The sequence below is a fragment of the Rana temporaria genome, chromosome 6, assembly GCF_905171775.1.
Source record: "Rana temporaria chromosome 6, aRanTem1.1, whole genome shotgun sequence".
Lineage (NCBI taxonomy): Eukaryota > Metazoa > Chordata > Amphibia > Anura > Ranidae > Rana > Rana temporaria.
Genome location: NC_053494.1, coordinates 211,561,285 through 211,584,262, shown reverse-complemented (window position 1 = coordinate 211,584,262; position 22,978 = coordinate 211,561,285). Strand labels below are relative to the sequence as shown.

Here is a 22,978-nt window from a genome sequence, read left to right as displayed (position 1 = left end):
CCCACGCAATTTACGGAGCTACTGCTCCGTGAATCGAGGGTAGCGCAGAAAATTTGCGGGGGCGCTGGGCAAAAACGGTGCCCTGCGCCTACGTAAAAACTGTGCAAATGTTACTGAATCTACCCCAGTGGCACCTTAGTTTATGAGTAACGTGGTTAACCAGTGTTTTGAAAGACGGGCAACTAAAAAAAAAATCCTGACTCGAGTGTTGTCTCGCAAAACAAGCAGAATTCAAGCTAATTGGGGTGTGCAGTACCGCATTTGGCCAGAGGTGCGTGGGCGGAGGGGTTCGGAGCTACTCGGAAATCTTTGGAAATCCTCCGTTCCCGAGTGTTTCCGAGATCAGCCAAGCTGTCCCTGAGTATTTCCGAGGCTCTCCGGCGCCCCCCCCACACCGCTGGCCACATGCGGTATTGCATGCCATAGAAGTCAATGCAGAACAAATTATCTTTGTTTCCATTGACTTCTATGCGGAAACTCGCTTTGATATGTGAGTGCTTTGGATTACAAGCATTCTCCTGGAACTGATTATGCTCGTAATCCAAGGTTCCCATTTTCATTGTCTTTTTTTTCCAGAGAATACATCATGGATCTTCTAGAAAGCGGGAGAGAAAAGTTCTTGGTGTTCGCCCATCATAAGCTGATCCTGGACAGTGTCTGTGATGAGCTGGGGAAAAAGGTAACAAGAAGATCCACATTCAGAATGCTTAGGACTGTACTGACTGTAAAGCTGAACTCCCAGGTTAAGAACACAGGTTTAGAATTTAGACTTCTGGCCATTCAGGCCTATTTTGTTTTACTGCTGCACTTACAGATCTTGTCCCTCCCCCAGCCAGTGACTGGACAGTAAAAGGAGAAGCAGCGCACTCAGGAGCATCCCCCCCTATATCAGCATGTTAGTACTGCAGTACAACGGATTCCTTGTGCTGCTTTGCCTCCCTTGTTCTGAGCTCTGCTGTACAGGGCATTGCAAAAGACCGATACCAGGACAAATTCAGGTACTTGTGCTGCTGACGTTCATACAATACTCCTAGTGATGTATTTATGAATTATTTTTATGAATTATTTTTTGTATTTTATATCTGCCTGGATTCTAAATTCCTGAGGTCTATATATCTTTAATCCAGTATTAAGAGCCCATTCACACCTAGGCGTTTTGTCGCCTGTAGTGTGACGCCGCAGCAGCCCCGACACGCCAGAGGGATGATGTAACATTGCCCTCTATGGAGATGGTTCACATCTCCACGCCTGCCGCCTGTCGCCTGAAAAAAAGTCCCGGACCTTTTTTTCAGGCGTCTTTCGGCGTTCGGCATAGGAGATGTGAACCATCTCCATAGAGGGGGTGAAGGCTGCATTCACAATCGCGGCGTTTTGTCGCTGCGAATCGCGGTACAAAACGCCGATATTTGTCGCCGCAATTCGCGGGACAAAACGCCGCGATTTAGTACGCAGAGGTGTGAATGCAGCCTTACTTTACACATTTATCTATAACAGTTAAAAAAAATTGTTAATTTAGATACAGGCAGATTTTTTTTTCCTTTCCTTTCCATTCCGTTTTCTTTTTCTTTTGCTTTTTTTTTTTTTTTTCCGTTTCCTTTTTTTCTCTTATTCTTTTTCTCTCTTTTTTTTTTTATCCTTTCCTTTCTTTTTTTCTTTTTTCTTTTTCTTTCTTTTTTTTTCTTCTTTTCTTTTTTCTTTTCTTATTGTTTTTCTATTTTTCCTTTTTCTTTTATTATCTTGTTCTTCTGCTATTCTTTTTGTTTTGTTCCTTTTTTTCTCCTTTCTTCTTTTTCTCTTATTCTTTTTCTTCCTTTTTTTTCAATTCTTTCCTTTCCCTTTTTTTATTTTTTTATTTTCTTGATCTTTTCCTATTGTTCTATTTTTCCGTTTTCTTTTCCTTTTCTTGTTCTTCTGTTATTCTTTTTGTTTTTTTCCTTTTTTTTCTCTTATTCTTTTTCTTTCTTTTTTTTTTTAATCCCTTCCTTTCCCTTTTTTCTTTTTCCTTTTTTCTTTTCTTATCTTGTTCTTCTGTTGTTCTTGTTCCTTTTTTTTCTCCTTTCTTCTTTTTCTCTTATTCTTTTTCTTTCTTTTTTTTTTTTAATTCTTTCCCTTCTCTTTTATTTTTTTATTTTTTTTCTTGATCTTTTCTTATTGTTTTTCTATTTTTCCTTTTTCTTTTCTTATCTTGTTATTCTTTTTGTTTTGTTCCTTTTTTTTCTCCTTTCTTCTTTTTCTCTTAAAGCGGTTGTAAACCGCATATATAATTTTTTCTTTTTTTTTTATCTGCAAGGCAAAATGCATAATCAGCTAGTATGCACCGCATAATAGCTGATTATGAAATACTTACCTCAAAACGAGGTGAACAACACTTACCTGGTTCACGCCGAGCGAGATGTCATCTTGCTCCGGCGTGTCTTCCGGGTATCGCCGCTCCAGCGCTGTGATTGGCTGGAGCGGCGCCGCTCCAGCACTGTGATTGGCTGGAGCGGCGATGACGTCACTCCCGCGCATGCGCGCGGGAGATTTAAAATCGGCAAGGTCCGGCGGCTGCCGGATCTTCCGCCGTGGATCCCCCCCTGCGCATGCGCCGCCCGCATTGCGAGGGGAATATCTCCTAAACCGTACAGGTTTAGGAGATATTCTTTTTACCTACAGGTAAGCCTTGTTATAGGCTTACCTGTAGGTAAAAGTGCAAATTTAGGGTTTACAACCGCTTTAAGGCCGCATACACACGATCGGTTAACCGATGAAGCTGACTGATGGTCTGATGTGCCTACACACCATCAGTTAAAAAAACGATCGTGTCAGAACGCAGTGACGTAAAACACAACGACGTGCAGAAAAAAAAAAAGTTCAATGCTTCCAAGCATGCGTCGACTTGATTCTGAGCATGTGCGTGGTTTTTAACCGATGCTTTTGCATACTAACGATCGGTTTTGACCTATCGGTTATCAGTCCATCGGTTACATTTTAAAGCAAGTTCTAAATTTTTTGACCAAAGGTTAACTGACCGATGGGGCCCACACACGATCGGTTTGGACCGATGAAAACGGTCCTTCAGTCCGTTTTCATCGGTTTTGACCGATCGTGTGTACACAGCCTTATTCTTTTTCTTTCTTTCTTTTTTTTAGCCTTTCCTTTCCCTTTTACTTTTTCTTTTCTTTCTTGTCTTTTTTTCTTTTCTTTTTTCTTTTTCTTTTCTTGATCTTTTCTTATTGTTTTTCTATTTTTCCTTTTTCTTTTCTTATCTTGTTCTTCTGTTTTCTTCTTTTTCTTTCTTTTTTTTCCCCTTTTCCCTATTCTTTTTCTGTTCTTTTCCTGAGCCTTTCCTTCCATAACTAGTAGGGTTGTCCCGATACCACTTTTTTAGGACCGAGTACAAGTACCGATACTTTTTTTCAAGTAGTCGCCGATACCGAATACCGATACTTTTTTTAAATGTGTCCCCAAATGCAGCCATGTCCCCCCCATATGCAGCCATGTCCCCCACATATGCAGCCATGTCCCTCTAGCCATGTCCCTCACATATGCAGCCATGTCCCTCTAGCCATGTCCCTCACATATGCAGCAATGTCCCTCTAGCCATGTCCCTCACATATGCAGCAATGTCCCTCTAGCCATGTCCCTCGATGCGGCGGCGCGATGCGGCGGCAGCGACGGGGGGGGAAAGGGGGGGGGGAAGTATTCTATTTAGGTATCGGGGGTATTTGCGCGAGTACGAGTACTCCCGCAAATACTCGGTATCGGTACCGATACTGGTATCGGTATCTGGACAACCCTAATAACTAGTGACATACTAGGAATCCATATCCGTTTTTACAACAGTTTTCCAGTTTTTTTTTTAAAGAGAAGTATGTTTTTTTTTTCTTATTCATCCTTACCTAGGTGGATGCAGCATCGGTCCCCCGGTGCCCTCTACATTAAAAACCGAGCGATCGAACACTGCCGACCGCTCGGTTCTCACAGCTCCCCGAGCAGAAAAATGGTGACTATCAGTCACAGCTCTCTGCTCTGCCCCCTGCTTGCTTGCTCAGTGGAGTGTTGGGCTGTGGCGGGGGAGGGGGCGTCCGGCTCAGTCTCTCAGCTGGCTGCTGCAAATGTAGATTAGGCCTAAGCCATAGTGACTATTCTGGAATTCAAGTTTCCTTCAACTTTATTTTATAAACACACAAATGTATTTATCGTCTTACAGAGTGTGGGCTTTATTCGCATTGACGGTAACACCGCATCGGCCGACCGCCAGTCACTCTGCCAGAAGTTTCAGTTGTCGGACAAGATGAATGTTGCTGTTTTATCCATTACGGCTGCCAACATGGGCCTGACCCTGTCCTCGGCTGACTTGGTGGTGTTTGCTGAATTGTTCTGGAACCCAGGGGTAAGTAACCTAGGTTTATTTATTTATTTTCTTTTAGATTAAATTACACACAGGTGGACTCTACTGACTCATTAGATGACTTCTGAAGGCAATTGGTTCCACTAGATTTTAGTTGGGGGTATCAGAGTAAAGGGGGGCTGGATACAAATGTACCCCCCACTTTTCACAGATTTATTTGTAAAAAATGTTTACCATTTTCTTTCCACTTCACAATTATGTGCCACTTTGTGTTGGTCTATCACAGCGTTCTCCAAACTTTCTAAACTTTCTAAACAAAGGAACAGTTTTTTGTCCTTCAGACTTTAGGGGGGGCCAGACGGCGGGAGTGGGAATTTTTCCTGCAATCAGCGGGAGTAAAAAAATCACCACATTTGTTATTAGGGGGAGGAATGGTGCCCCACTGTTTATCTCAGTTGGCAGACTAATGTCTCATATCAGTGGAAGGAGTAGTGCCCCAAGGGCCAGATAAAGGCAAGCAAAGGACCGCATCTGGCCCCCGGGCCGCAGTTTATCGCACAAAATCCCAATAAAAGACATTTACATTTTTGGTTATAACATGACCATGTGAAGGAGGCAGAGGACACTGCTGTAGGGGGTGTGATATAAAGGGGGCAGAGGACACTGCTGTGAGGGGCGGGAAGGGGGCAGAGGACACTGCTGTTAGGGGGGGGGGTGTGAAGGGGGCAGAGGACACTGCTGTAGGGGGGGGTGATACAAAGGGGGCCGAGGACACTGCTGTGAGGGGTGTGAAGGGGGCAGAGGCCACTGCTGTGGGGGGTGGGAAGGGGGCAGAGGACACTGCTGTGGGGGGGGTGTGATATAAAGGGGGCCGAGAAAACTGCTGTGAGGGGTGGGAAGGGGGCAGAGGACACTGCTGTAGGGGGGGGGGGGTGTGAAGGGGACAAAGGACACTGCTGTGGGGGGGGGGGGTGATATAAAGGGGGCAGAGGACACTGCTGTGGGGGGGGGGGGTGATATAAAGGGGGCAGAGGACACTACTGTTGGTGGGGGGGGGGGTGTGAAGGGGCAGAGGCCACTGCTGTGGGGGTGTGTGATATAAAGGGGTCCGAGGACACTGCTGTGAGGGGTGGGAAGGGGGCAGAGGACACTGCTGTAGGGGGGGTGTGAAGGGGGCAGAGGACACTGCTGTGGGGGGGGGGGGGTGATATAAAGGGGGCATAGGACACTGCTGTAGGGGGGGTGAAGGAGGCAGAGGCCACTGCTGTGGGGGGGTGTGATATAAAGGGGACAGAGGACACTGCTGTGAGGGGTGGGAAGGGGGCAGAGTACACTACTGTAGGGGGGGTGTGAAGGAGGCAGAGGACACTGCTGTGGGGGGGGGGGGGTGATATAAAGGGGGCAGAGGACACTGCTGTTGGGGGGGGGGGGGGGTGTGAAGGGGGCAGAGTACACTCCTGTGGGGGGGGGTGAAGGGGGCAGAGTACACTGCTGTGGGGGGGTGAAGGGGGCAGAGGATTACTGAATACAGGATGTACTTTTCCTTGAGGTTGTGTTCTCTGAATTGCTGTAAAATTGCACATATGTCAGGGTGGAGGAAAATGGCAAATCGTGACACGTATGGTGCTCCGGTGTTGAGGCTTCCTGTTTATTACAGCTACTTATTCCTTCCAGGAATCCTTCCCATTGTGAATGTCTATATCTGTCCTTGTATGTTCTGAGCCAAGTGCTCAATCAGCCTCATGGCGCTGATAATTAGGACTTGCGGCTCTTAACCTTCTCTTGAGGCGCTCGGGTTGTTTTGGAGTGCCGGGCTCCTGGAAATCCGACCTGAATTGCCATTGAGCATCAAGTAGCTTTCAGTGGAATAAGACGCTTTCAGACCGTTCTGCAGTTCCTAAAATTCAACTCAGATTTTAAGAAAGAAAATCGGCATACGCATGATTGCGATGATTATGTAGTGTAACATTTTTATCGCTTGGCTCCATTCACACTTCTCAATTTTAAACCGCGGGGAGAATCGTCACGATTCCAAATCGCGCGCCAATCAACGCGTAACAAGTTTTAGAATCGCATTCCATTTGGGGTGCCATAAAGAATAATGTCACCCCAAACATAATGCGAATTTGCCACGATTGTCACATGGCAATCTTGGCAAACCACACTGTTAAAAATCGCATGAAGTTTGTTGCGGGATCTGGGAAAGGTTGGGGTTTTAGGGTGGGGAGAATCACTAAGCACTTAGGGTTAAAGTTCATAGGTCAAAGGTGGGTTAGCTGTTAGCGTTAGGGTTTCCCATTGAAGAATATGGCTAGGACCTCCCCCAGAGGTTAAAGGTCAGAAGGTGGGTTCCCACAGGGCGTGGCTGACCCACCCCCACCAAAGTGTACCGCCTACCCCAACTAATTCGGGGAATGAACAAGTCGGGGAAAGCGTAATTTCATTTTTATAAATTATATTGTTGTTTCTTCAATCGGTGGTAATAGTTGTGTGTGAGTTCTGATCTTCGCTGGTTTGCTCCAACTCATTTCCAGGTTCTTATTCAAGCAGAAGATCGAGTCCATCGGATAGGACAGACCAACTCGGTGAATATTCACTACCTGGTGGCCAAAGGAACAGCCGATGACTATTTGTGGTAAGCCATACCTACCTGCGTGGGTAAGTCCATCAAACACTTGAGTTTCTAGATGTAAAGTGTACTTGTAACTTTGTGTACCAGAAGAAGAACCAATTTTGTTCTGATCTAGTGACACCACTACAGTATGAATGCTTAAAATGAGTCCATTACTTTTACTTAAAGCGGAGTTCCACCCAAAAATGGAACTTCCACTTTTTGGAATCCTCCGCCCCTCCGGTTGCACATTTGGCACCTTTCTGGGGGGAGGAGGGAGCAGATACCCGTGCAATACAGGTATTTGCTCCCTCTTCCGGGCATAGACCACTGCGGTGATCACGGTGACCTACGCCACGTCCAGCGCCTACTGTGTGTGTGCCCCCCCACTGTCTTCTGGGAGACACACATGTCCCAGAAGACAGCAGGGACCAGTGGGATCGCGCACCTCGACTCGCGCATGCCCTGTAGGGAACCCTGATTCTTTTACCGAAGATGGTGGTGGCAGCACCCAAGAGCCGAGGGAGAGATCGGCTTGGGACCCGACATCGCGGGAGCCCTGGACAGGTAAGTGTCCATATAATAAAAGTCAGCAGCTGCAGTATTTGTAGCTGCTGACTTTTAATATTTTTTTTTTTTGGGGGGGACGCTGCTTTAACCACCTGCTGACTGCTATACATACACACACAAATATATATATATATATATATGTGTGTGTGTGTATGTATGTATATGTATGTATATGTATATGTATATATATATATATATATATATATATATATATATATATATATATATATATATATATGTATATGTTGCAGTTTGCAAATGGTTTACCGGGGTTATGACTGAAGCTATCAGTCTTAACCCCAGTATTTATTTATTTTTTTTCACCTGGCTTTCTCATGAAATCTGTACAAGCGGCTCATTAGCCGCTGGATCTCTTTCAAAAGAAGCGGAAGGGGACACCCCTTCCCTCCCACTGTTTACCAGTGTTTCTCAGGCTTCCCGTTTTACCAGCGCGCCCGAGAAACACTCAGACGGTGCAGCTGGCTGGTCACAGAGGCTAACACAGACCAGATTGTCTCTGATCGCCTCTATGGCCTTGGAGGACTGGACCGACATCATGATGTTACTACCGGTCTAGGGCCTTTTTTTTTTTTATATATATAAAAGATGAAAAATATATATATATAAAAGATGAAATATATATATATATATATATATATATATATATATATATATATATATATATATATATATATATATATATATATATATATATATATATATATATTTTTTTTTTTTTTCTCTTTTGCCTTTAAAGGTAAAGAAGAGATTTGGGGTCATTTTGACCCCAGATCTCTCCATAAAGAGGACCTGTCATCCTTATTTCTATTTACATTCCCTGTGATAGGAAAAAAAGTGTTCAAAAAAATTTAAGGGACAGTGTAAATATAAATAAGAGAATTTTTTTTAAGGAGCCCCCATCCCTCTGTGCATGACATATGCTTTTGCTTCTGCTAGTGAGCATGCATACGTAAACTGTGTTTGCACCACACTTGAGCGAGAGCAATAATTCTAGCGCTAGACCTCTTCTGTAACTCTAAACAGGTAAACATGTTTAAAACATCGCAGGGACATGGGGATTTTTAAGTAGTTTGTCGTCATTCCACGACTGTGCGCATTTTTAAAGTGAGACGTGTTAGGTACGGTATCTATTTAATTGGCGTAATATCTATCATATTTTGCAAAAAAAAATTGGTATATATTGTGTTTTTTTATTATTCATTAACCACTCAAGCTCCGGACCATTTTGCAGCTAAATGCCCAGGCCAGGTTTTGCGATTCGGCACTGCGTTGCTTTAACAGACAATTGCGCGGTCGTGCGACGTGGCTCCCAAACAAAATTGGCGTCCTTTTTTCCCCACAAATAGAGCTTTCTTTTGGTGGTATTTGATCACCTCTGCGGTATTTATTTTTTGCGCTATAAACAAAAATAGAGCGACAATTTTGAAAAAAATGCGATATTTTGTACTTTTTGCTATAATAAATATCCCCCAAAAACATATATAAACATTTTTTTTTTCCTCAGTTTAGGCCGATACGTATTCTTCTACCTATTTTTGGTAAAAAAAATACGCAATAAGCGTTTATCGATTGGTTTGCGCAAAATTTATAGCGTTTACAAAATAGGGGATAGTTTTATTGCATTTTTATTATTTTTTTTTTTTTACTACTATTGGAGGCGATCAGCGATTTTTTTTCGTGACTGCGACATTATGGCGGACACTTCGGATAATTTTGACACATTTTTGGGACCATTGTCATTTTCACAGCAATAAATGCATTTAAATTGCATTGTTTATTGTGAAAATGACAGTTGCAGTTTGGGAGTTAACCACAGGGGGCGCTGTAGGATGTAGTGTTCACCTAGTGTGTGTTTACAATTGTAGGGGGGTGTGGCTGTAGGACTGACGTCATCGATCGAGTCTCCCTTATAAAAAGGATCACTCGATCAATGCAGCCGCCACAGTGAAGCACGGGGAAGCCGTGTTTACATACGGCTCTCCCCGTTCTTCAGCTCCGGGGAGCGATCGCGACGGAGCGGCTATAAACGAATAGCCGCGCCCTCGTCCCGGATCGCTCCCCGAGGGAATCCGCCCGCCGCATGTAGCGGGGGGGGGTCGCGATCGGACCCCCCACCCGCTAGAAGGCATGGACGTATATATACGCCCATCTGCCTGTCCGTGCCATTTTGCGGACGTATATAGTCGTGCGGCGGGCGTTAAGGGGTTAAATTGTATTTTTCCAAAAGAAAATTGCGTTTGAAGGAGTGCTGCGCGACTACAGTGTGACATAAAAAAATTGCGATGATCACAATTTTATTCTCTAGGGTCTCTTCTAAAAAAATATGTATATTATATTTGCAGGGTTTCTAAGTAATTTTCTAGCAAAAAATAGTGATTTCAATTTAAACTTGTAAACATAAAGCAAGTGGTTAATTTCTAGATGTAAAGTGTACCTGTAACCTGTGTACTAGGAGAGAACCCGTTCTGTTTCGATTTGGTGACATCACAGCTGCATGAATACGTAAAATGAGCCCAATTGTCTCACAGAAACTGACTTTTTATATGTTCCTCTCTATCAGGCCGATGATTCAGGAGAAGATCCGGATTCTGGGCCAGGCCGGACTGTCTGAGGCCAACTTTTCCGAAACGACAGAATCGTCCAACTATATTTATAAGGTGAGATGTCATCTGCGAAATGTGACAATTTATAAATCATGGCTGTACACCCGAATTTCCTTTCCTGGCAGTAATTATACCTTATGTAGTGGTTAGAAACCTCTAAAATGAAAGCGTATCCTTCTATAGTGGGGACTTGCTTCAATCCAAAGCACCAAGAGGCAGATTCACAGAGCGAGTACGCCGGCGTACTTTCAAATTTCCTGCGTCGTGTCTTTAGTTTGATTCCTCAAACCAAGATACGACGGCATCTGGGTTAGATCCGACAGGCGTACGGCTTCGGATCGCAGATGCAATACTTCGGCGTCCGCTGGGTGGAGTTTGCGTCGGTTTCCGCGTCGGGTATGCAAATGAGCTTTTTCCGACGATCCACGAACGTACGCGCGGCCGTCGCATTCTCTTACGTCGTCTTTAGTCGTGTTTTTTTGGTGTAAAGTTAAAGCTGCTATTTTGTGGCGTATAGATAGACTTGCCATGTTAAAGTATGGCCGTCGTTCCCGCGTTTAATTTAAGTTAAAAAAATGATGACGTTGCGACGTCATTTAGCGCAATGCACGGCGGGAAATTTAGGAACGACGCATGCGCATTTCTCTTTCGTTCATAGACGGACACAGCATCCTTTGACCTTCGGGTTATGTTCTTCCTACCAGGAGATTTTAGGCAGAATTTCCACAGCACTCAAGGTGTTAAAACTTTCCCTCATGCCGCTCCTCCCAGGGGGCGTGGCTCCCCCAGGCATAACCCACACCCTGCTCCAGCAGCTTCAGTTTGTTTCTGCCTAACCGTCAGGAGAGTCAGGCTCTCTCTGGAGTCCTGGACTCTGGAGTTTTTTCTTGCAAATTTTTTTGCATTTTGCGAGTTTTTTCTCGCTTTTTTATTTTATTTTTATTTTGAATCCTGCGATTCTTCTATCAACAGCCGACTGGGTGACAGGCTGGGTCCTCGACCCTTGTAGTCCCCCCAGGTTCGGCCTTCGAGCGTGTGCCGGCCCTCAGCTCCGCTTTGGGACGTCCACGACGGGCCCCGTTGCTCCAGGGGCGGCCGGGGAACTTCGGTTCTAGGGCACACATATGACCGGTCTCTATGGCTTTGTCACAGTGTGTCTGGCCGACAGCCATGCCGTTCGCGGACGTTGGTTCTGTCTGGGATACCTCCAGCCGGGTAGTCGCAGGACAGGTAAGTAGTGGCCCCTTACTCAGGTAAGTGGTCTGGCTGGAATGTTTTCCCTTGGGAGGTCGACTGAGGGTTTTCCCCTGCTTTCCTCTCTCCCTTATTCCTCTCCCTCCTTCCCCCTTTGGGTGACGGCTGTGCAGGGGGTTTTTTCCCTGGGGCTCATATTTTTTTCACTCGGGTATGGCTGGGGCTGTTCTGTGTCACTGCAGGGGACTGTGGTGGACATTCTGGGCATTTTTGTGTGTGCTGTGTGCTGTTTTGGTGTACTGTCATTTTTGGGTACACTGTCTTTTTAAAACTGCGCAACGGCGGCCATTTTGCCGGAGCCGCGCTTGTATTATTCGGCGGCCATTTTCTTGTGGCCGGCGCCGTTTTCAGCACTAGTTCGGCCTCTAGTGGCCGTTTCGGCGGGGAAAAAAGACCGCGAATCATCTGAGGGGACAGACGCAGCGCTGCAGCTTCTCCTCAGCACACACTTGTCCTTCACAGACCGCGCTGTACCAGGGGGGTGGTGAGTCTCAGGGGGCCCCAGACTGTGCTCTAGCGGCCGGGAGGTGACCTGTGGGGGACTTTTTTCCTGCCATTGGCAGTGGGGGTGACACGGCAGCTGCAATATGGAGCCTGAATCAGGCCCCTCATTCCTCACAATGCCGGAATTAACCCTTAGCGCCCCTCCCCCTGCCACATCTGTTGAATCGGTGTCGGCTGTCCTGGAGTCTTTTCTCACCAGGTTTGAAGCTGCCAGTGCTCGGTTGGGGGGTAAAAAGCGCCCCCCCCCGGAGGCTGTTTCTGGGGATATCTCTGACGCAGAATCTGATAACGCTGTTGCTGCTTCTGGTTCTGTCATGTCAGAGGATGCGGGCTTAACCCACATGGACAGCGAGGATGACTCTGCTGCGGAGTCTGCTGACAAGGAATTTGTTGGAGCTCTTATTACTGCGGTACGTGAGACTCTTCATTTAGAGGATGTGGCGGAGACACCAGCGGTGTCAGTCCCTTTTGGATTCCGCAAACCACCGCGTACCGCTAAGGTATTCCCCTGTGTTCCTTATTTGGACAATTTGTTGTATAAGGAATGGGATACACCGCAAAAGGCTTTTACTATTCCTAAAAGCTTTGCTACCCGTTACCCCCTGGAGGAGGACTTTTTAAAAAAGTGGGTCACTCCTCCGTCGGTGGACCCTCCTGTGTCCAGACTGAGTAAGGCTACTACGTTGCCTGTGGAGGGGGCTCCTGCTTTCAAGGACCCCGCTGATAGGAGAGTGGAGGCCGTGGCCCGCTCCCTGTTCTCGGTGGTGGGTTCGGCGGTAAGGCCGGCTCTGGCCGGCGCCCTGGTTGCTCAGACGCTAACTGAAAGGGCGAAGCTCCTGCTGCAGGATCTGGAGGTCCAGGGTGCTTCCGAGTCCTCTAGGGACCTGGCTGAGCAGTTGATTCAGGGTCAGAAGTTTCTCTGTGAGGCGGCTATGGATTCGATTCCTTTGCTTTCCAGGGCTTCTGTCTACGCAGTGGTTCTGCGCCGCCTTATATGGCTGAAGTGCTGGTCGGCTGACCAGTCCTCAAAAAAGGCCTTGGTGGATTTGCCCTTTAAGGGCGGACGGCTCTTTGGGGCATCCCTGGATGACATCATTAAGGATGCCACTGGAGGTAAGAGCAACTTGCTCCCTCAGTCGGGGAAGGGTAAGGAACCTCGCCGCAAGCAAGGTCCTACTTTTACTACCCCTAAGCGGTTTTTTCGTGCGCCCAGCGCGGCTGGAAAAGGTCCGCAAGGGGCAAAAGCCCCTGCTGCCGGGCGTAAGCGCCCCTGGTTTAACAAACCAAACAAGCCTGCGGACAAGCCTGCTTCCGCATGAAGGTCTGCCCCCGCCCGGGTCTCGGGTGGGGGGACGGCTTCACGACTTCGCGGATCGGTGGAACTCTCTTCTGACCGACCGTTGGGTTTGCGAGGTGGTCGCCTCGGGGTACAAGATAGAGTTCCTCTCTTGTCCCCCAAACAGATTTTTTCCATCCAACCTCCAGCTTCCTCAGGATCGGCGGCTAGCCCTATCCGGGGCTGTCCAGGATCTTCTGGACAGAGGGGTGGTTGTGCCGGTTCCCTCGCTGGAACGGTTTCGGGGGTTCTACTCCAATCTGTTCGTGGTTCCCAAGAAGGGAGGGGTTCGCCCTGTCCTGGACCTAAAGGCCCTCAACTCCTTTGTCAAGGTGCAGCGATTCAGGATGGAGTCGGTCCGTTCTATCATAGCGGCCCTCCACCAGGGGGACTTCATGGCGTCCTTGGACATCATGGACGCATACCTGCATGTCCCCGTTTGCACAAGCCACCAAAGATATCTGCGTTTTGCGATCGGGGAGGACCACTATCAATTCGTGGCCCTCCCGTTCGGGCTGGCGTCGGCACCACGGGTGTTCACCAAGGTGCTCGCCCCGATCCTGGCCTTGCTAAGGCAGCGAGGGATCGCTATCGTGGGATACCTGGACGACCTTCTCCTGAGAGCTTCTTCAAGCTCAGAGTTAGAGGAGGACGTGTCCATCACGTGTCGGACTCTGCAGGAGTTCGGCTGGCTTCTGAATCTCAAAAAATCAGTGTTGGTTCCGTCCCAGAGGCTGGAACACCTGGGGCTGGTTTTGGATTCGGGGGAGGCAAAAGTGTTCCTCCCATCGGAAAAACTGCGGACCCTGCAATCTGCAGTGAGACAGTTGTCGACCCAGAAGTGGTCGTCTCTTCGTTTCTGCATGCGGGTTCTGGGTCTGATGGTGGCCTCCTTCGAGGCGGTTCCGTATGCCCAATTCCACACCAGGGTACTACAGAAGGAGGTTCTGTCACGATGGGACAGGGTCCCATCTTCTCTGGATCGCCAGATTCGGTTGAGCCATCTGGCCAAGTCTTCCCTGGCATGGTGGCTGACGTCTCCGGTGCTTCGGTCCGGGAAGTCTTTTCTTCCGTGCCGCTGGACAGTGGTCACGACGGATGCCAGCCTCTTCGGCTGGGGGGGCGTCTGGGGCACCCAGTCAGCCCAGGGGCGCTGGACTCAGGAGGAGTCCCGCCTGCCGATCAATATCCTGGAGCTCCGAGCGATCAAGCTGTGCCTTGTCAGGTGGTCCCTGGAGCTGCAGGGCCGTCCTGTCAGGATCCAGTCCGACAACGCCACGGCCGTGGCGTACGTCAATCATCAGGGCGGCACAAGGAGCTCGGCCGCGGCGACGGAGGTCGCTCACATACTTCGGTGGGCCGAAAGGTCCGTTCCGGCCCTGTCAGCGGTATACATTCCGGGAGTTCTGAATTGGCAAGCCGACTTCCTAAGTCGCACGACTCTGGATCAAGGGGAGTGGTCTCTCCACCCGGAGGTTTTTCAGATCCTGTGCCAAAAATGGGGCACTCCAGACGTGGACCTTCTGGCGTCCCGTCTCAATCGGAAGGTACCACGGTTTGTGGCCAGGTCAAGGGACCCCTGGGCAGACGCGTCAGACGCGTTAGTGGCTCCCTGGGGTCAATATCACCTGATTTACGCCTTCCCTCCTCTAAGGCTCCTACCCCGCCTGCTGCGCAGGGTGGAAGCCGAAGGGATTCCAACGATCCTGATCGCCCCAGATTGGCCGCGTCGCTCTTGGTACGCGGACCTGGTACGTCTGGTGGCAGACGCCCCCTGGCGCCTCCCTCTGAGGGAAGATCTCCTGTCTCAGGGCCCGATCTTCCATCCTGCTTTACGGTCACTGGCTTTAACGGCGTGGCTGTTGAGAACCAGGTACTGAAGGACCGGGGCCTGTCGGGCCCGGTAATCTCTACCATGATGCGTGCACGGAAGTCCACTTCTCGAAAAATTTATCATCGTACATGGAAAGCATACATCTCTATGTGTGAGGAGATGAAGTGGCACCCCCGTACTTACGTGGTGTCCCGGATCCTGCTGTTCCTACAGCGGGGAGTGGACCAGGCTCTTGCCTTGAGCACGATCAAGAGTCAGATTTCTGCTCTGGCTGTTTATTTTCAGCGTCCCGTGGCAGCGCACTCTTTGGTTCGCACGTTTGTGCAGGGGGTCCGGCATGTGGCCCCCCCGGTGCGCCCTCCGCTACCTTCTTGGGACTTGAACTTGGTCCTCTCGGCGCTTCAGCGTGCCCCCTTTGAGGACATTCGGGAGATCCCCTTGCTGACTTTGTCGCAGAAGGTGGTCTTTCTGGTAGCTATTACCTCTATCAGACGAGTGTCTGAACTGGCGGCCTTGTCTTGCAAGGCCCCCTACTTGGTCATCCATCAGGATAAGGCGGTGCTGCGCCCGCGACCTTCTTTTCTTCCGAAGGTCGTTTCGGCCTTTCACATTAACGAGGACATTGTTGTTCCATCATTATGTCCTCAGCCGAAGAACCCGAAGGAAGCCGTTTTACATTCTCTAGATGTGTTTCGGGCCCTTCGAGTTTACTTGTCGGCGACAGCTCCGTTCCGGAAGTCGGACTCGCTGTTCGTGTCTGTGTCCGGTCCCAGTAAGGGCCTGGCAGTCTCGTCGGCCACCATTTCCAGGTGGATCCGACAGGTTGTGCTTCAGGCCTACGCCCTGAAGGGGCGGGCGCCTCCCTTTTGGGTCACGGCGCATTCGACCAGGGCGATTGGAGCCTCCTGGGCTTTCCGACACCAAGCCTCTGTGTTACAGGTGTGTAAGGCTGCGACCTGGTCGTCGGTCCACACTTTCTCAAAGTTTTATAAGGTGGATGTGAGTGCATCTTCTGATGCCTCATTCGGCCGCAGGGTGTTACAGGCGGCAGTTTAAGGTTGGAGTTCCTCCGTTGAGTAACTCCGGTTTTGTTTGGGGTGTAACCTGTTGTTTGCTGTGTTATTTTTCCCACCCCTCGTTTTTTGACACTGCTTGGGGACGTCCCGAAGGTCAAAGGATGCTGTGTCCGTCTATGAACGAAAGAGAAAAAAGGATTTTTGTACTCACCGTAAAATCCATTTCTCTGAGTTCATAGACGGACACAGCACCCACCCCTCCTTGGTTTGTACTGCTTGTTACGAACTGAAGCTGCTGGAGCAGGGTGTGGGTTATGCCTGGGGGAGCCACGCCCCCTGGGAGGAGCGGCATGAGGGAAAGTTTTAACACCTTGAGTGCTGTGGAAATTCTGCCTAAAATCTCCTGGTAGGAAGAACATAACCCGAAGGTCAAAGGATGCTGTGTCCGTCTATGAACTCAGAGAAATGGATTTTACGGTGAGTACAAAAATCCTTTTTTCATTTGGCGCGGGGACGCGCTTCATTTAAATGAAACCCGCCCCCAACCCGCCCAATTATAAATACTCCGCCAGAAAAACACTACGCCGCCGTAACTTACGGCGCAAATTCTTCCTGGATTCGAATTTAAGCCAGGTAAGATACGGCGGCGTAGCGTATCTCTGATACGCTGCGCCTGTCCAATTGTATGTGAATCTGCCCCCAAGTGTGGATCCTATCTGCTCTCTCCTCCCTCTGCTATCTGCATGAGTCAAAGGTTATGGCCACACCACAGAATCCCTGGGGGTGGCCTTGCCCCCTCCTCATGCACACAGCATGTGATTGACAGCCTCGGCTGTGCATGTTTCTTTTATGAGACTAAGTAGCAGAGGGGGAGGGGGGTGTTCCATTGCTTCCGCTCAGGTCTCAGATTACACTTGGGTCTCTACCCTATGCTGTGCAGTGTGTGGCATCAGATCCCTACCCCCTGCCATCTAGAGCTCAGAAATGCTGTGAAAATATGTGCTTTAGGAGGCTGTAGGGGAGAGAGTGCAGCAGATAAACAGGTACAACTTATATAGGGGGATCTGTTTAACATGGAACTTCACTCTCCCAATCAACATTGATTCTTTTATAAACTTCCCCGATTTGTTTGTATCCACAGGTAAGCCTATAATAAGGCTTATCTATAGGTACTGTAAATATCTCTTTAACTTGCACCGTTTAGGAGATATTTACTGTAGACCCCGTCGATTACATCATCGGCACATGTCCTGTGAAGAAACGGCCGCCCAGGCCCTTTCTTATAGCGGGGGTTCCGCGGGATTTCGTGTTTTTTTTTTTTTTTTTTTATGTGCATCTGTCGCTTGGTATATCATTAATAGTTTACTCACATGTCCGATTTTACTAGCCCTCCGCCTTGTCATTCTGCAGTAAAAAGTAATTTATAAAATTCTTTCCTGAGCGGGTCCATCTTGCTTGTGGGCACTGTGAAGCCCACAAAGAATCCTTCCGGGATGTGGTAAATGCTGATGTCCCAGCATTCACCGCTCTATCCCGCGCATGTGCAGTGTTGACGGCGAGCGGCGCCGTCAACACTGCACAGTTGCCATCACAATGGCCGGCGTCCTGAAAAGGACACGCCCCGTTGTGACGACATACGCGAGAGTGCCTGTGGTGGGCTAGAGCATCGTCTCCTGGGCAGCGTCATGCTGGACTCCTAGGAATCACTGGGGCGATCGCAGACAAAGCGACACGCCCACTCCCGCGAGAGCTAAACCAGGAAGTGCCTGGTTTAGCTCAGAGAAACAAGGTATGGAATTGATTTAAATTTTTTTAAACGGCAAACTTTCAATATGACACTCAGCCCGTGTGTTTAACGTTTAGTTGAAAATTAGGGTGAACCTCCGCTTTAAGAGCCATGTGCTGTGACCGGCCACTCCCACGCGCATGAAATTATCGCAGCTGAAGCCTGAAACCTTTTTTTTCTGCATTACTCACCTTATCTCTGGTGTATTGCTTCTTCTCCATCACTAGGTGTCACCAGGGCCGTTTGAAGACATTTGGGGGCCCCAGGCAAAAAAAAAGTGACATTTCAGTTTTTAAGTTGAGAAGGGGGGGGGAGGGGGTTGGCGACTTAGCTCTATCCTCGCACCACGCACACGCCGGCAGATGTTGGTGTCCGCACAGGGGCCCCAGCAGGGAGGGCCCTTGCTGCATCCTCCTGCAGTCCGGTCGGCCGTGTAACATTACCGCGCGGAACAGGAGATTCAGTTTGCTGTTCCCAGGGCCGGACTGAAAGGAAGTGAACACTCAGTGTGTGCACTTCCTGTCAGTCCGGCTGGGAACAGGAACCTGATTCTCCTGCACCGCGCGGTTATGGTACACGGCCGACCGGACTGCAGGAGGAAGCAGCGGTGCGGCAAGGGCCTTCCCTGCTGGGGCCCCTGGCCAGCTCGGGGCCCAAGGCAAATGCTTGCTTTGCCTGTCGGGTTCCGACGGGCCTGGGTGTCACTATTCCTCCAGGTTGAATAACTCTTACCTTCATTTAACCCACTTCTGTGAGTCTATGGTGCCAAAGTCCCTCCTCATGGGCTTGGGGTTTAGGTTGATCCTCATCCTTCCAGTCTGGGGTCAAAGCATAAAGGGGAGCGGGGGGGCTGGATGGGGGGTAAAGTTGTGTTGGGATTTAAGGTGGACCTGTTGCTTTGCCCAAATTCCAGGAAAAAAAAGGAGAACATTGAGAAGATAGGGCCAGATTCACAGCAGAGATACGACGGCGTATCTCCTGATACGCCGTCGTATCTCTGAGATACGCTTGTCGTATCTATGCGGCTGATTCATAGAATCAGCTCCGCATAGATAGCCCTAAGATCCGACAGGTGTAATTGACTTACACCGTCAGGTCTTAGGATGCAATTCTAGGCCGGCCGCTAGGTGGCGTTTCCATAGCGGTCGGCGTAGAATATGCAAATCACTAGTTACGCCGATTCACGAACGTCCGCGTTACCCGTCGCTCTAACTTTACGTCGCGATGTGCCGCGTGAAACTAAGGCTGCCCTTTAGGTGGACTAGCCAATGTTAAGTATGGCCGTCGTTCCCGCGTCGAAATTTGAAAATTACGTTGTTTGCGTAAGTCGTCCGTGTATGGCGCTGGACGCCATTAACGTTAACGTCTAAGCAAATGACGTCCGTGCGACGTCATTTAGCGCAATGCATGTCAGTAATTTTCCCGACGGAGCATGCGCAGTACGTTCGGCGGAAACGCGCCTAATTTAAATGGTGCCCGCCCCATTTGAATTAGGCGGGCTTGCGCCGAGCGCATTTACGTTACACCGCCGCAAGTTTACAGGTAAGAGCTTTGTGAATCAGGCACTTACGCTGTAAACTTGCGGCGGTGTAACGTAAATGGGTTACGTTACGCCGACGCTGCGTAACGTCATTCTTTGAGAATCTGGCCCATAGAACTTATCAGAGATTTATTTTCTCTTGCACAGGACCCGAAGCAGCAGACCATCTACGACCTGTTCCAGCGCTCTTTCTCGCAGGACGTAGGGACGGACGATTTGGACGAGTCGCTCTTATTGGAGGCGTGTGAGGAAGTGGATTCGGAAGGCCAGTGTGAAAATGCGCCCAAGAAAAGGAAGATTGAAGGTGACTTCTGATCCCGTCCGAGTTGAGCTGTAATATTCCTGTACAGTATTGTTTGTAAGAAGAACGTTTTATATTGTAGAATATTTTTCTAATATGTCTGAATTAAAGCTGAAGTTTCCTCCGCTTATATTTCACCTTCCCTGCTTCTTTCTTTTGTCCTTATCAACATACTAATGAGATTTTTTAACCGCTTGACCTCCGGAAAACGTACCCGCCCTTGGGCCCAGATTCTCAAAGGGCTTACGACGGCGCAGCGCCATGTACGCCGTCGTAAGTCCTAATCTGGGCCGTCGTATCTATGCGACTGATTCTTTGAATCAGTTACTCATAGATATCCATTAGATCTTAAATGCAATTTTTTTTATTGTCCGCTAGGTGTCGCCTCCGTCGTTTTCCCCGTCGAGTATGCAAATTAGCTAGATACGCGAATTCCCGAACGTACGCAGTAAAGTTATGACATTTACGTTAGGCTTTTCCCGGCGTAAAGTTGCCCCTGGGTATATGAGGCGCAACCAATGTTAAGTATGGCCGTCGTTCCCGCGTCGAAATTTATAAATTTACGTCGTTTGCGTAAGTCGTCCGTGAATGGGGCTGGACGCCATTTACGTTCACGTCGAAACCAATGACGTCCTTGCGACGTCATTTGGAGCAATGCACCCTGGGATATTTTACGGACGGCGCATGCGCCGTACGTTCGGCGCGGGAACGCGCTTAATTTAAATGCTACACGCCCCCTACCCGCCTAATTTGAATTAGGGGGGCTTGCCCTGGGTGATTTACGCTACGCCGCCGCAACTTTACAGGCAAGTTCTTTGTGAATAAAGCACTTGCCTGAAAAACTTGCGGCGGCGTAACGTAAATGAGATACGTTACGCCCGCCCTAAGTTACGCCATTCTACGAGAATCTGCCCCTTAATGACCAGGACATTTTTTGCACTACAACACTGCGTGGCTTTAACTGAAAATTGCGCGGGCATGCGATGCTGTACCCAAATAAAATTTACGTTTTTTTTCCCCCACAAATAGAGCTTTCTTTTGGTGATATTTGATCACCTCTGCTTTTTTGATTGTTTGCACTATTAACAAAACAAGAGCGACAATTTTGAAAAAAAAAAAACAATATTTTTTACTTTTTGCTATAATACATATCCAAAAATAAAATTTGAAAAAAAAAAATGTCAAAAAATTTTATCATTTTAGGCCAATATTTTCTTTACCACGTGATCAGCCGTGTCCAATCACGGCTGATCATGATGTAAACAGGAAGAGCCGTTGATCGGCAGGGGGGGTCTGTTCTGATTGTTTATCAGCGCAGCCCCCCCTCGGATGTCCGCCCAGGACCACCAGGATGTCGGAATGGACCACCAGGGATGGCCACCCCACTGGACCATCAGGTATGCCACCTAGACCACCAGGGAAATGCCAATCAGTGCCCACCCACAATGCCTGCCAGTGCCACAAGGGATGCCTATCAGTGGCATCTATCAGTGACTCGTATCAGTGCTCAGCAGTGACGCCTATCAGTGCCACTCATAAGTACCCATCAGTGCAGCCTTTAAGTGCCCATCAGTGTCGCCTATCCGTGCCACCTATTAATGCCCATCAGTGCTGCATATCAGTGCCGCCTACCAGTGCCCATCAATGCCGCCTACCAGTGCCCATAGTCTGTGCCACCTCATCGGTGCCACCTTATCAGTGCCCATCAGTAAAGGCGAAAACTTACTTATTTACAAAATTTTATAACGGAAACAAAAGAAAAACTTTTTTTTTTTCAACAAAATTCTAAATATATATATATTTTTTTTTTAAAAAAATTCAAAATAATTTTTACATTTTTTTTTTCAAAGGAAATCTCTATTTGTGGGAACAAAATGATAAAAATTCTGTTTGGGTACAGTGTAACATGACCGCGCAATTGTCATTTAAACAGCGTCAGCGTTTAAAGCTGAAAATTGGCTTGGGCAGGAAGGGGGGTAAGTGTCTGGTATTAAAGAACTGTCAAGAGACCTGCGTAATAAGGTAATGAAACTTTAATAAGATGGAAAAGGATATAAAAATATATCAAAAGCTTTGAATATGCCAGTCAGTACTGTTCAATCACTTAATAAGAAGTGGAAATTTTGGGGATCTCAGGAACTGTTAGGGATACAAAGAAAAACCCCCACAGGTTACCTCAGGAGAAATACAGGCTGCTCTGGAAAAATATGGTGTGATTGTTTTTAAGGAGCACAATACGATGATACTTGATCAAAAATGAGCTACATGGTCAAGTTGCCAGAAAGAAGCCTTTACTGTACAAGTGCCACAAAAAAGCCTGGTTACAATATGCCCAACAACACCCTGCCATGCTTCATTGGCTTGTTTGTGGCATTGGCGCAGTAAAGGCTTCCTTCTGGCAGCTCAACCATGAAGCTCTTTTTTGTTCAAGTATCGTTGAATTGTGCTACTAAAACAACCACACCATCTTTTTGGGGAGCAGCCTGTATATTCCTGAGGTTACCTGTGGGTTTTTTTCTTTGTATCCTGAGCAATTCTTCCGCCAGTTGTGGCTGCAATCTTTCTAGGTCTACCTGACTTTGGCTTGGTATCAAAAGAGCCCAGAGTTTTCCACTTCTTAACCTCTTCCAGACCGCCGCACGTCCCTGCCTAGACGTGGGTCGGTGGTCCGACCCCCCCCCCCCCCCCCCCCCCGCTACATGTGGCGGTCGGATTCCCGCAGGGAGCGATCCGGGACGACGGCGCGGCTATTCATTTATAGCCGCTCCGTCGCGATCGCTCCCCGGAGCTGAAGAACGGGGAGAGCCGTATGTAAACACGGCTTCCCCGTGCTTCACTGTGGCGGCTGCATCGATCGAGTGATCCCTTTTATAGGGAGACTCGATCGATGACGTCAGTCCTACAGCCACACCCCCCTACAGTTGTAAACACACACTAGGTGAACCCTAACTCCTACAGCGCCCCCTGTGGTTAACTCCCAAACTGCAACTGTCATTTTCACAATAAACAATGCAATTTAAATGCATTTTTTGCTGTGAAAATGACAATGGTCCCAAAAATGTGTCAAAATTGTCCGAAGTGTCCGCCATAATGTCGCAGTCACAAAAAAAATCGCTGATCGCCGCCATTAGTAGTAAAAAAAAAAAAAATAATAAAAATATCCCCTATTGTGTAAACGTTATAAATTTAGCGCAAACCAACCGATAAACGCTTATTGCGATTTTTTTTTTTTACCAAAAATAGGTAGAAGAATACGTATCGGCCTAAAC

General features: G+C 48.3%; 1 protein-coding gene across 2 annotated transcripts in view; it reads left to right on the top strand.

Moving 5' to 3' along the window:
- The window catches only part of SMARCAL1 (SWI/SNF related, matrix associated, actin dependent regulator of chromatin, subfamily a like 1), a 94,709-nt gene extending 74,863 nt beyond the window's left edge, over positions 1-19,846 (top strand). For both annotated transcript variants that reach the window (XM_040358215.1, XM_040358216.1), the window contains exons 13-17: positions 577-679; positions 4,193-4,375; positions 6,868-6,968; positions 10,096-10,192; positions 19,556-19,846. In XM_040358215.1, the coding sequence (XP_040214149.1) occupies positions 577-679; positions 4,193-4,375; positions 6,868-6,968; positions 10,096-10,192; positions 19,556-19,723 (652 nt within the window). In that variant the 3' untranslated portion in view covers positions 19,724-19,846. The remainder of the gene's footprint in view (positions 1-576; positions 680-4,192; positions 4,376-6,867; positions 6,969-10,095; positions 10,193-19,555) is intronic.
- The last annotated feature ends 3,132 nt before the right edge of the window (positions 19,847-22,978 follow it).